At 42.8% G+C, this 14,591-nt stretch overlaps 1 protein-coding gene across 6 annotated transcripts in view; it reads left to right on the top strand.

Annotated features, from left to right (window-relative positions):
- LOC132382297 (uncharacterized) overlaps positions 1 to 14,591 on the top strand; it is an 80,512-nt gene that overhangs the window by 7,980 nt on the left and 57,941 nt on the right. For 4 of the 6 annotated variants that reach the window (XM_059952426.1, XM_059952420.1, XM_059952424.1 and 1 more), the window contains exons 2-3: positions 8,438 to 8,534; positions 9,788 to 9,883. In XM_059952426.1, coding sequence (XP_059808409.1) covers positions 8,532 to 8,534; positions 9,788 to 9,883 — 99 coding nt within the window. In that variant the 5' untranslated portion in view covers positions 8,438 to 8,531. Of the gene's footprint in view, positions 1 to 1,860; positions 1,897 to 2,039; positions 2,198 to 8,437; positions 8,535 to 9,787; positions 9,884 to 14,591 lie in introns of those variants that run through there. The other 2 variants (XM_059952421.1, XM_059952423.1) reach the window with 2 other exon arrangements.

Raw genomic sequence — 14,591 nt, forward strand, 5'->3', positions numbered from 1 at the left:
TTCTCCTTTAAACTTCCCCCTCATCTTAAATATATGTCCTCAAGTATTTGATACTTCTACTGATCTGCCTAAGCTTCTCATACCCTTATAAGCATTGATCAACTCTGCCCTCTGACACTCCAGAGAAAACAAGCCAAATTTTAGTCTTCTCAGCTAAATTGATGTTTAATATATGCTTGCTTGTGAAAGCTGCCTACATGATGCTCTGTGTCTGTGATCAAAGTAAATTTACTATCAAAGTACATACTGTATATGGTGTCATATCCAACCCTGAGATTTATTTCCTTGCAGGCATACTCAATAAGTCTATAGAGTAATATTTATAACAGAATCAATGAAAGGCCTCGCAACTTGGGTGCTAAGACCAGAGTGTAGAAGACAACAAACTCTGTAAATACAAAAAGAAACAATAATAATAAATCTATAAACAATAAATATCAAGAACATGAGATGAAGAGTCTTTGAATTCATAGGTTTTGGGAACATTTCAATGATGGAGCAAGTGAAGTTATCCCTTTTGGTTCAAGAGCCTGGTGGCTGAGGGTTAATAACTGTTCCTAAACTTGGTGGTGTGAGTTCTGAGGCTCCTGCACCTTCTTCCTGATGGCAACAGTGAGAAGAGAGCATGTCCTGGGCAGTGGGGGTCCCTGATGATGGATTCTGTTTCCCCATGTACAGCATTTCACGTAGATGTACTCATTGGTGGGGAGGACTTTACCCATGATGGACTGGACCATATCCACCACTTTTTTGTAGGATTTTCCATTCAAGGGCATTGGTGTTTCCATTAACAGGCTGTGATGTAAACAGTCCATGTACTCTCCACTACACACCTATAGAAATTTGCTAAAGTTTTAGATGCAGTGCCGAATCTCCACAAACTCCTGAGGAAGTAGATGTGCTACCCTGCTTTCTGCGTAATTGCACTGGCATGCTAGGCCCAGGACACATCCTCTAAAATAATAGCTGAGGAATTTAAATTTGCTGACCCTCTCCTCTTATCCCTCGATGAGGACTGGCTCATGGATCCTGAATTCTTTTTCCTGGTTGATAATCAGCTCCTTGGTTTTGCTGACATTGAGTAAGAGGTTTTTGTTGTGGCATCTCTCAACCAGATTTTCAGTCTCTCTGCTATATGCTGACCTGTCACCACCTTTGATTCTGCCAATGGCAGTGGGGTGTTGTCAGCAATGTTAAATATGACATTGGAGCTGTGCAGATAACAATAAACTTGACTTTGACTATGAAGGTCTGGGAAAGGGAGGCAAGTACTTGAGGTGAGTTAGGGAAAGGGTAATAATCTGTGGGAAACTGAAATTCAAGGCGTGGCCCGAGGGAAGAGGAAGAAAGAAGTGAATGAGGTGCCACAGTACCATGGTGGTTAGCACTAGACTATTAATAAAAATTAAAACAGAAAGAATGTTTTTTCTTAAAGTGAAAATGCTATGAAGCAAAGGATACTGATGAAGGACTCAGCAGGTTGGGCTTGGAGGGTTATGGATCAAACAATAGCAAGTGGGACTAGCAGGGAGCATTGGCCAGTTGGGCCGAACAGCATGTTTCCATGCTATACCTCTCCATGGCCATTCCATTTGTTTGACTCTTTTAATGGGCGCCACACACATTGTTGGACATTTAATGGTTTATTTTCAATACTCTTGTGGTTATCAAAAGCTTATGCTGCATATTTACATTTGTGAATTCCGAATGGTAAGCACCTTCTATGGGAGGGGCAGTAATGAAGGAGCAGCCCGCTGCGGGAGGGACCGTCCCGAGGGAGTGTACGCCGGTACTGAGGGAGTATCGGAGGGAGCACTGGGTGCGGTTCGATATGACGCGGCGTATCTCTAAAATGCGGAAGTTTGGCCAGGAGTCACTTCCCGACGGCAGACAGAGGTAGGAGTGCGGTCCGGCGGCGGTGCGGGCTGACCGGGAGTCGGGAGCCGTGGGAGTTGTGCGGGCTGACCGGGAGCCGGGAGCCGTGGGAGTTGTGTGGGGTGACCGGCAGGGGGTTGTTGGGGATCATGTGAGTTTGGCAGTGACCTGGTTTCTGCAGGTACACTGGATTTGACTAGGCTGGACAGAGGGTCGAGTTCAGTCACCGACTTGAATTCCTTTGTCGTCCCACTGAAAGGCTAATTAATATCTCCATTCACCAACTCCACCGTTAGTTTATTATTCCCGTCAGTCATCTGAGGTACCGCTACCGTCACTTTATGGGCATGCTATCTATGTATATAAGCTATCTTATGTACAGTATTCATATTTATCGTGTGTGGCTTTTTAAAAATTGTTATTGCGTTCTCTATCTTTGGTGGGTTTTTTTAGCTGCATCGGATCCGCAGTAACAATTATTTTGTTCTCTTCTACACTTGTGTACTGGAAAAGACATTAAATAATCCCTAATTTCCACTGTGTTTGTTGAATGGCGCAGGATGCCAGGGCAATGTTAACAGTGAGTTGGTTCTTGGCAGTAACTGAGGGAACAAAATCCCTATTTATTCCCTGACTGAAGCCATTACTGGTCCACTCTGGAGCTAGCGAGCAACCATTCCTGGGGCCACACCTTTCAGATAGTACACAAAACTCTTTATTCCACTTTTTGTATGTCTTTTTATCTTAAATGTGGTTCTGGAGCTGTAGAGTCTGCAATTTACAGTTTGGAGATCAATTGAGTGATCCAGTGCTCTACTCCCTCCAAGAAAATTCCTGAAGACGAGCACAGGCCTCAAGGCAAAGCTTACAAATGAGGCATGAGCCCGTGATTGACTCCATTTTGTTGATTAAAGCGTTGAGGAAGATTGAAACATTGAGGCAAATGTGGAAGTCAAGCGAGTGTTTGGCCTGTTTCTCACTGCTGGCAGATAATTGATGATCATGTTGAAACTTCCTCTTGCTGCCGGTTGGCACAATTTTTCAGTATTTTTGTGCAGGAGGGAGTTGATTTTTGGTTCATGGCTATCTGGAGAAGTCAATACTGCATACATGCTTTGATAATAAGTGAACCTTTGAACCATTACTGAGTTCTGTTAAGAACATTTCAGGCTCAGTTACACTTTCTGCATCCATCCCTTGATCCCATTAATATATGAAAATCCACCGAGCCCTCTCTTCAATATTTCCTTAACTGCACCCACAACTGTCTCGGGGAGAGAGTCACAGAAAATCACCACTCTCTAGGTGAGGAAATTTGTTTATATCTCCATCCCAAATGGGTGAGTCCCGGGGGACCCTTCAAAGGCAGTGATCATAATATCATAGAATTATATATGAGTGAAGCTGGCCAAAGTTGAAGAGGAAGGGATGATGGCAGAACAGTAATCGCTGGAGTTTCTGGGGGAAATTCAGAAGGTGCAGGATAGATGCAAGATTCTAAAGGGAGGATGAAGCAACAATGGCTGATAAAGGAAGTCAAAGACTTTTTGCAGTCTTATAGTTTTTATATTGTGTTTTTTTCACCCAGTCTTCTAGGTTTTTGTGCGGGAAAGGGGATTTAGGGGTCTGCGTGCCTGATCCATTTTGTTTGCTTTTTTTTGTGCTGGAGGAGGGACTTGGGGATCAATATGCCTGCCCCGTTTTTGTTTGTTATTTTTGTGGGGAGGTGGGATTTGGGGGTTGATGATTGTGCTTCCTTTCTTTTCTTTCTTGGTTTCATGGCTACCCAGAGCATTGAAGAATTTCAGAGTTGTATACTTTGATAATAAATGAACTTTTGAACCTTTTGAACAAAAGCAAACGAGAAGGCATATACTGTAATATAGTAAAAGATTAATAGTAAGTTAGGATTCTTCTTCTTCTTCTTCTTCATGTGCCTTGCTTGGGCGATCATGGCTTTCCACATTGAACAATCCCATGCAGCGTCAATGATATCTCTTGCACACTTAGATCTGTTAGTTCTTTCACAGTGTCCATATATTTTTTCCTTTGCCTTCTGCATTTCCCAGGCATACGGTCTTGTAATGTAAGACATTCCATTTCTCCCTTTCTGATGACATGACCCAGCAATTTAAGTTTCCTCTCATTTAATGTTCTCATTAAAGATATTTTTGTATGGGCACATTGGAGTACTGTCTCATTAGTTACCCTTTCACTATATGATATTTTCAGCATTCTTCTAAGAAACCACATTTCTGTTGCTTCTAAGTTTCTTTGGCGTTCTGGTGTTATGGTCCATGTTTCAGAAGCATACAGCAAGACTGACCAGATGGAACATTTTAGTAGCCTAAGCCTTGTTGTTATAAAAATGTGTCTGTTGGTAAAAATGGGTTTAATTTTTTTGGAAGTTTTGGCAATAACAATTCTTTTTATAACCATATAACCATATAACAATCACAGCACGGAAACAGGCCATCTCGGCCCTCCTAGTCCGTGCCGAACTCTTAATCTCACCTAGTCCCACCTACCCGCACTCAGCCCTCCACTCCTTTCCTGTCCATATACCTATCCAATTTTACTTTAAATGACACAACTGAACTGGCCTCTACTACTTCTACAGGAAGCTCATTCCACACAGCTATCACTCTCTGAGTAAAGAAATACCCCCTCGTGTTTCCCTTAAACTTCTGCCCCCTAACTCTCAAATCATGTCCTCTCGTTTGAATCTCCCCTACTCTCAATGGAAACAGCCTATTCACGTCAACTCTATCTATCCCTCTCAAAATTTTAAATACCTCGATCAAATCCCCCCTCAACCTTCTACGCTCCAATGAATAGAGACCTAACTTGTTCAACCTTTCTCTGTAACTTAAGTGCTGAAACCCAGGTAACATCCTAGTAAATCGTCTCTGCACGCTCTCTAATTTATTGATATCTTTCCTATAATTCGGTGACCAGAACTGTACACAATATTCCAAATTTGGCCTTACCAATGCCTTGTACAATTTTAACATTACATCCCAACTTCTGTACTCAATGCTTTGATTATAAAGGCCAGCGTTCCAAAAGCCTTCTTCACCACCCTATCTACATGAGACTCCACCTTCAGGGAACTGTGCACTGTTATTCCTAGATCTCTCTGTTCCTCTGCATTCCTCAATGCCCTACCATTTAGCCTGTATGTTCTATTTGGATTATTCCTGCCAAAATGTAGAACCTCACACTTCTCAGCATTAAACTCCATCTGCCAACATTCAGCCCATTCTTCTAACCGGCATAAATCTCCCTGCAAGCTTTGAAAACCTACCTCATTATCCTACCTTAATATCATCGGCATACTTACTAATCCAATTTACCACCCCATCATCCAGATCATTTATGTATATTACAAACAACATTGGGCCCAAAACAGATCCCTGAGGCACCCCGCTAGTCACTGGCCTCCATCGCGATAAACAATTATCCACCACGAACTACTCTCTGGCATCTCCCATCTAGCCACTGTTGAATCCATTTTATTACTCCAGCATTAATACCTAACGACTGAACCTTCTTAACTAACCTTTCATGTGGAACTTTGTCAAGGGCTTTGCTGAAGTCCATATAGACTACATCCACTGCCTTACCCTCGTCAACATTCCTTGTAACTTCTTCAAAAAATTCAATAAGGTTTGTCAAACATGACCTTCCACGCACAAATCCATGCTGGCTACTCCTAATCAGATCCTGTCTATCCAGATAATTATTAATACTATCTCTAAGAATACTTTCCATTAATTTACCCACCACTGATGTCAAACTGACAGGTCTATAATTGCTAGGCTTACTTCTGGAACCCTTTTTAAACAATGGAAATAGAACCACATGAGCAATATGCCAATCCTCCGGCACAATCCCCGTTTCTAATGACATCTTAAAAATCTCCGTCAGAGCTCCTGCTATTTCTACACAAACTTTCCTCAAGGTCCTGGGGAATATTCTGTCAGGACCCGGAGATTTATCCACTTTTAAATTTCTTAAAAGCGCCAGTACTTCGACCTCTTTAATTGTCATAGGTTCCATAACTTCCTTACTTGTTTCCCACACCTTACACAATTCAATATCCTTCTCCTTAGTGAATACCGAAGAGAAGAAATCGTTCAAAATCTCTCCCATCTCCCTCGGCTCCACACATAGCTGACCACTCTGATTCTCTAAGGGGCCAATTTTATCCCTCACTATCCTCTTGCTTTTAATATAACTCTAGAAACCTTTCGGATTTACTTTCACCTTATTTGCCAAACCAACCTCGTATCTTCTTTTAGCTTTTCTAATCTCTTTCTTAAGATTCCTTTTACATTCTTTATATTCCTCGAGCAATTCCTTTACTCCATGCTGCCTATATCTATTGTAGACATCCCTCTTTTTCCGAACCAAATTTCTAATATCCCTTGAAAAGCATGGTGCTTTCAAACCTTTAACCTTTCCTTTCAACCTAACAGGAACATAAAGATTCTGTACCCTCATAATTTCACCCTTAAATGACCTCCATTTCTCTATTACATCCTTCCCATAAAACAACTTGACCCAATCCACTCTCTCTAAATTCCTTCGCATCTCCTCAAAGCTGGCCTTTCTCCAATCAAAAATCTCAACTCTAGGTCCTGCCCTGTCCTTCTCCATAATTATATTGAAGCTAATGCTATTGTGATCACTGGACCCGAAATGCTCCCCAACACATACATCTGTCAGCTGACTTATCGCATTCCCTAACAGGAGATCCAACACTGCCCCATCTCTAGTCGGTACTTCTATGTATTATTGCAAAAAACTATCCTGCACACATTTCACAAACTCTAAACCATCCAGCCCTTTTACAGAATGAGCTTCCCAGTCTACGTGTGGAAAATTAATAAAATTTATTTCTACTTTACTTCTAGCATCTTGTGATATAAAGGTACCAGGGTAATTAAAGCTCGTCTTTTGTTCCATCTCTTGGTTACTGACGTACAATTGGCAGTTGGGCGTATCCTGCTGTTTTAATATTACCGTACATTTGTTTTTTTTACGGTTGATGGTTAGACCAAAATCTGCACTTGTTTGTACTACTTTGTCTAGGAGGATTTGTAGGTCTTCTGCAGCACTTGCTATTAGGATGGTATCGTCTGCATATCTTGTTGATGTTAACATCTCCAATTTTTAACACATCTAGGTCTTCTATTACTCTTGAGAATTATTTCACTATAGATATTAAATGATTACAGTAAGGCAACGCATCCCTGTCTAACTCCTCTTTGAATTTTAGACAAACTGCTTATATTATCAATTTTTACTGCCCCCATTTGGTTCCAATATAAATTTTGAAGCAGTTGTTGGTCACTTCTGTCAATGTTCAGTTTAGCGAGAATTTGAAATAATTTTTCATGTTGCACTTTGTCGAATGCTTTAATGAAATCAATAAAACCTAAAAAGACATCATTTTGATATTCAATTGCCCTTTCTGAAAGCATTCGTAGTATGAAAATTGTGTTCCTAGTTCCTGTATCCTCAATAAACCCATATTGCAGTTTAGAAGTTTCTGGCCTTAACTTGTTTTTAATTCGACTCAGGACAGTTCTCAACAAAATCTTTATTATGTGACTCGTAAGACTGATTGTTCTATAATTTTCGCAGTCAATAGTTCCAGGAATTTTTGGCAGAGTTATAAACACTGATTTCAAGGGATCATCAGGCAATACACCAGACTCATATAAGCCATTAAACAGTTCAGAAAAGAATACCTCTGCCCAGATCTTCTAGGGCTTGGATCATTTCCACTGAAATTCCATCAGGTCCAGTGGCTTTACCATGTTACATGCTTTTCATTGCTTTAGTTATTTCTTCTTTGGTAATAGCTGGGCCAGAATTAGGGTGTTTAATATCTGGGGGTTCCCCTCTATTATCCTCAAACAGCTGCTCTATATACCAAATCCACCTCTAACATACTTTATCTGGATTTGTTAGTATGGATCCGTCTGCTGATCTTGTGCATCCTGTAGAGGAGGTTTTCTTTATTCCAGTAATTCCTTAATTTTCTTGTGCATTTCTTTGATGTTGTTAATATGGCCTTCTACTTAATTGCATTTTTGATTCAGCCATTCTTCCTTTGCAATATTGGACAATCGTCTGGTCTGTCTATCTAGCTCTCCAAATTGCACTTCATTATTCTTCACTAACCACCTTTGTTCCATTAGATCTAGACTTTTTTGGGTTATCCATCCCTTGTTGATGTGTTGGATTTCTTATACTGGGATTATTTCCTCTGCTGATTGCTGTATAGCATATTTAAATCTGTCTCAAATAGGTGCTGTTACGTTATCGTTGAGGTCTTCTTTCACAGCTGTCTTGAATTTTTTAAGTTCTCCCAACGTATACTTTTTCTTTTTTTCATGTTTCACTTTCAGTTTTGTTTTAATGGTAGCTGTTACTGGATGGTGATCTGAACCACAGTTTGCTTCTGGGTAGGCTTTAGAATTTGTGATATTATTTCTAAAGTATTCATTGATGGTAATGAAATCTATTTGATTCTTTGTTCTATCTCCAGGGCTAATCCAAGTACATATTCTACGTGGATGGTTTTTATACCATGTTAGAGGATTGGGAAACTTAAAAACCAACACAAGGGGAAAAGATGAAATATGGTAAGTTAGCCAATAATATAAAAGAGAATGCTAAACGTTTATTCAGAGATACAAAGAGTAAAAGAGGGGTGATAGTGGATGTCAGACTGTTGGAAAATGACACTGGAGAGATGACCACTATCATGCCTTCTTTCATGATTGCATCAATATGCCAGCCTAAAAAAGATCCTCGGAGATGCTGATGCCGAGGAACTTGAAGCTGCTCACCCTTCCCACCACTGACCCCTCGATGAGGATTGGTGTCTGTTCTCCTGACTTCCCCTTCCTGAAGCCCACAGTCAGTTGTTGGTTTTGCTGACATGGAGTGTGAGGTGGTTGTTGCAACACCACTCAGGCAGCTGATCTATCTCGCTCCTGTATGCTTCCTCCTCACTAACTGAGATTCTGCCAACTCAGTAACTTCATAGATGGTGTTTGATTTATGCCTAGCCATACAGCCGTGGGTGTAGAGAGAGCAGAACAGACATCCGTTGAGTTGCATCAGTGTTGATTTTCAGTGAGGAGGAGATGTTATTTCCAATCTGCATTGATTGTGGTTTCCTATTAAGGGAAGTCAAGGATCCAGTTGCAGAGAGAGGTTCAGAGCCCTAGGTTTTGGAACTTGTTAATTAATACCTCTTTTCTCAGGTATCCTATCACTCCAGTACTTTGTTCTGCATTGTTTCCCATTCCTCTGTTCCTGTTATTTAATCTCTTCTGGTTGGATCTGCATCCCTTATCAATACTCAGCCACCTTCTCTGCTGTCTTTGTCTTTCCTGATCCACCCTAACATTTCCTCTTATTTCTCCAATCTCTCCTCTGCTTGTTTTCTAACTTTTGCCTGTCCTGAAAAAAGGCAAAGTCTGTTCACTTATCCACAGATGCTGCCTGACCTGCCGAGTATTTTGTTTTCTGTACTTGCACAATTTGTTGTCTTTTGCACATTGGCTGTTGTCAGTCCCTTGTGTAGTTTTTCACTGATCCTATTGTATTTCTTTGTTCTGTGAATGCCTGCAAGAAAATGAATCTTCAGGATAGTCTGTGGTGACACATAAAAATTTATTTTGAACTTTCGAAAGTTGATCAGCTTTTATTTGCCCAGATTTTATTTTGTATTGAGTCACCATCCTTTAAGATTATCTTTCTAAATATGGGGGACATTTCATGCCATGCCTGCCTTACAAATCAATTTCGCAGCAAATCTTTGCACAGCAGTGGGCTATTCTCTTACCATTTGCTAACTGCTGTTTTTGTGGATTTTTCCTGTTTAAAGGGCAACATGATGTCTGGTTCTAGTGAGGAGAGAGAGCACTTGTTACCAAACCTGACGCCACGGCACAGGGAGCTGGTTCCAACGCTGTGTGGTCCGGTGAGTCAACTGTGTTGGTACTGTTAGAGATGTTTTTAATCCAAAATTCTTTCACAAGTCAGGAAAGAGGAACAAAACTTGTTGTTTCACCATGGTTTTATTAAGTGTTGTAAAACAAAGAGAGTTTCAAGTGTAGAGCTGCAAAAGTCTAGTAGCTAAGAACAGAGACACTGAAGGCTAACAGATGGTGAACCAACGTAGTCGAACCTTCGTGTACTCCATAGATAAGAAACATCCCATTCAAATCTGTAGATAAGATCTAAGCAATAGCCCCTATTCAAATAATACAATATCAAGAGGAGCTTCCAGAATATTACAAAGAACTATAACCACTATAATATCGTCTCAGTAGCCGTAGTCTGACTGGACATGGTCAGAGTGGTGATTTTAAGGCTTTAGCTCTTTGAGACTTAAGCAAAGAGAGGTTTTACTCAGAGAAAGCAAAGGAAAGACAGTAGAGATGACAGGCAGGATAGTGAAATGCTCCTCTTGCAGGATGTGGAAAGGCAGGAAGTGCATCCAACTGCAGCTTCTAACAATCTGCATTAAGGAGTTGCAGCTGGAACTGGAACTGGATAAACAGCGGATCATTAGAAAGCTGAGGGGTGATAGGACATATAGAGAGGTAGTTACACAAGGTGCAGGACACAGGAAACTGAGTGACGGTCAGGAAAGGGAAAGGAGATAACGAGCCAGTGCAGAGTACTTTGGATACTGTTGAGGGGAAGAGGGAGAGATGACCCATCAGAGGAAAGTCACAGTGGTCAGGTATCTGGCATCGAATGTGTCTCTGTGACTGAGAAAGGAAGGAGGGAGAAGAGACATGCTGTGGTGATAGGGGATTCATTAGTGAGGGGAACGAACAGAAGGTTTTAAGCTTTCCCAGTCTGTAACTGGACAAACGCACACCAAGTATATAGTTTCCTCTGTGCTTGTTTTCTGTGTGTCCTGCACATGCCCAATAGGAGGAGATTCGCCCAAATATCTGTTTTAATGGGGACAGAGGTATTTTTAAAAACACCTAGTGTGGATGCCTGATGTTTTTACGTGAAACCTGCATTTTTTAAATCATCCGGTCTAGTGTGGACGTAGCCTCAGTCTGTGTCAGTGCTAGCAGGTTCACCAGCCTCCACCCAATGAAAACTGTTTGGATTCTGATATTTTTGACCCAAGGTTCTTTCAAAAGTCAGGAAAGAGGCACAAAACTTTTTTGCTTCACGGTTGTTTTATTAGTGTTGATAGAACAAAGAAAGATTGAATTGGACCTCGATAGAGGTCTGCTGAAGTCTACAGTCAGATGCAACAAAGCAATCTCTCTCAGAATCTCCTCATGCAAAATTTCAACCCAAAACATTGGCAATTCCATTCTGCCCCACAGATGCTGCTCGACCTGCTGAGTTCCACAAGCAAATTGCTTGTTGCTTCAGATTCCAACACTTGCAGTCTCACTTGTCTGTCAGAACCTTCCATGCTTCAGTGAGATCACTTCTACTGAACAGAGCCCAATCCTACTCAGAGCTTGAACATCTGGCAACCTCCCCATGTTGGGAATCTGTCTCAGAAGCTACTTACATTTATATCAGGGACCACCTCTTTGCCAAGTGCCACAAATAAGTTTCAAATCTCTTGACTGTGTTGGATCCAACTGTTTCTGCTTAGATTAAACTGCTTCATTGTTATTTTCTTTGCAATTTAACAATTAAATACCTACTTGTATTTTAAGTAGTTTTTGTATACGCTTAACTGTTTATTGTGACCTCTAGTGTCACAGTATGTATATGCAGTTGTTCAGGGTGCCCCCTAGTGGTCACAGTATGTATATGCAACAAACACACAAAATGCTGGAGGAATTCCAATTCCAACCTAACTCAAGTCAAGTCAACTTTTATTGTCACTTCGACCATAACTGCTGGTACAGTTCATAGTAAAAATGAGACAACATTTTTCAGGACCATGGTTTACATGACACTGTACAAAAAACTAGATCAAACTACGTAATAAAAAAAATACAGAGAAAGCTACACTAGACTACAGACCTACACTGGACTGCATAAAGTGCACTAAAACAGTGCAGGCATTACAATAAATAATAAACAGGACAGTAGGGCAAGGGGTCAGTCCAGGCTTCAAGTATTGAGGAGTCTGATAGCTTGGGGGAAGAAACTGTATAGTCTGGTTGTGAAAGCCCGAATGCTTCGGAGCCTTTTCCCAGAAGGCAGGAGGGAGAAGAGATTGTATGAGGGGTGCATGGGGTCCTTCATAATGCTGTTTCCTTTGCGGATGCAGCGTGTAGTGTAAATGTTCATGATGGCGGGAAGAGAGATCCCGATAATCTTCTCAGCTGACCTCACTATACGCTGCAGGTTCTTGCGATCCGAGGTGGCACAATTTCCAAACCAGGCAGTGATGCAGCTGCTCAGGATGCTCTCAATACAACCCCTGTGGAATGTGATGAAGATGGGGGGGGTGGGAGATGGACTTTCCTCAGCCTTCGCAAAAAAGTAGAGACGCTGCTGGGCTTTCTTTGCTGTGGAGCTGGTGTTGAGGGACCAGGTGAGATTCTCCGCCAGGTGAACACCAAGAAATTTTGTGCTCTTAATGATCTCTACCGAGGAGCCGTCGATGTTCAGCGGGGAGTGGTCGCTCCATGCCCTCCCGAAGTCAACAACCATCTCTTTTGTTTTGTTCACATTAAGAGACAGGTTGTTGGCTCTGCACCAGTCCATTAGCCGCTGCACCTCCTCTCTGTAAGCTGACTCATCATTCTTGCTGATGAGATCCACCACGGTTGTGTCATCGGTGAACTTGATGATGTGGTTCGAGCTGTGTGTTGCAGCACAGTCGTGGGTCAGCAGAGTGAACAGCAGTGGACTGAGCGTGCAACCCTGGAGAGCCCCCCGTGCTCAATGTGATGGTGTTGGAGATGCTGCTCCCGATCCGGACTGACTGAGGTCTCCCAGTCAGGAAGTCTAGGATCCAGTTGCAGAGGGAGGTGTTCAGGCCCAGTAGGCTCAGCTTTCCAAACTCCTTCCAAACGCTCTGCTCTCTGCTCCCTCCGCACCAATCCCAACCTCACTATAAAACCCACTGATAAGGGGGGAGATGTTGTTGTCTGGCGTACTGACCTCTACTTGGCCGAGGCACAGTGACAACTCTCTGATACCTCCTCTTATTTACCCCTTGATCATGACCGCACTAAGGAGCACCAGGCCATTGTCTCCTATACCATCACCAACCTTATCAGCTCTGGGGATCTCCCATCCACTGCCACCAATCTCAGTTTCCACACCCCGCACTTCCCATTTCTATCTCCTACCTAAGATCCACAAACCTGCCTGTCCAGGTAAACCTATTGTCTCAGCTTGCTGCTGTCCCACCGAACTCATTTCTGCATACCTGGACACTGCCTTATCCCCCCTTGTTCAATCTCTTCCCACCTATGTTCGTGACTCTTCTCACGCTTTGAATTTTTTCAATGATTTTAAGTTCCCTGGCCCCCACCGCCTTATTTTCACCATGGACACCCAGTCCCCATATACCTCCATCCCCCACCCGTACAGTCTCAAAGCTCTTCGCTTCTATTTGGATTCCAGACCTAACCAATTCCCCTCTACCACCATTCTCCTCTGTCTAGTGGAATTAGTTCTTACCCTCAATAATTTCTCCTTTGGCTTCTCCCAAGGGTGTAGCCATGGGCACCTGCATGGGTCCCAGTTATGCCTGCCATTTTGTTGGCTTTGTGGAACAGTCCATGTTCCAAGTCTATTCGGGTATCTGTCCCCCTCTTTTCCTTTGCTACATCGATGATTGCATTGGTGCTGCCTCCTGCATGCATGCTGAGCTCGTTGACTTCATTAACTTTGTCTCCAACTTTCACCCTGCCCTCAAATTTACCTGGTCCATTTCCGACACCTCCCTCCCCTTTCTTGATCTTTCTGTCTCCATCTCTGGAGATGGCCTATCTACTGATATCTACTATAAGCCTACAGACTCTCACAGCTACCTGGACTATTCCTCTTCCCACCCTGTCTCTTGAAAAAATGCCAATTCCTACTCACAATTCCTCCATCTCCGCCGCATCTGCTCTCAGGATGAGGCTTTTCATTTCAAGACGAAGGAGATGTCTTCCTTTTAAACAAAGGGGCTTCCCTTCTTCCACTATCAACTCTCCTATCAAACGCATCTCTCCCATTTCCCGCACATCTGCCCGCCACCCCACTCGGGATAGGGTTCCCCTTGTCCTCACCTACCATCCCACCAGCCTCCAGGTCCAATGTATAATTCTCCGTAACTTCCGCCACCTCCAACGGGATCCCACTACCAAGCAGATCTTTCCCATCCCCCCCTTCTGCTTTCCATAGGGATCACTCCCCACGCGACTCCCTTGTCCACTCGTTCCCCCCCCCATCTCTTCCCACCGATCTCCCTCCTGGCACTTATCCTTGTAAACGAAACAAGTGCTACACCTGCCCTTACACTTCCTCCCTCACCACCATTCAGGGCCCCAGACAGTCCTTCCAGGTGAGGTGACACTTCACCTGTGAGTCGGCTGGTGTGGTATACTGCGTTCGGTGCTCCCGGTGTGGCCTTTTATATATTGGTGAGACCCGACGCAGACTGGGAGACCGTTTTGCTGAACACCTACGCTCGGTCTGCCAGAAAAAGCAGGATCTCCCAGTGGCCACACATTTTAATTCCACGTCCCATT

Source organism: Hypanus sabinus, chromosome 27 (assembly GCF_030144855.1).
Source record: "Hypanus sabinus isolate sHypSab1 chromosome 27, sHypSab1.hap1, whole genome shotgun sequence".
In the NCBI taxonomy this organism is placed as follows: domain Eukaryota; kingdom Metazoa; phylum Chordata; class Chondrichthyes; order Myliobatiformes; family Dasyatidae; genus Hypanus; species Hypanus sabinus.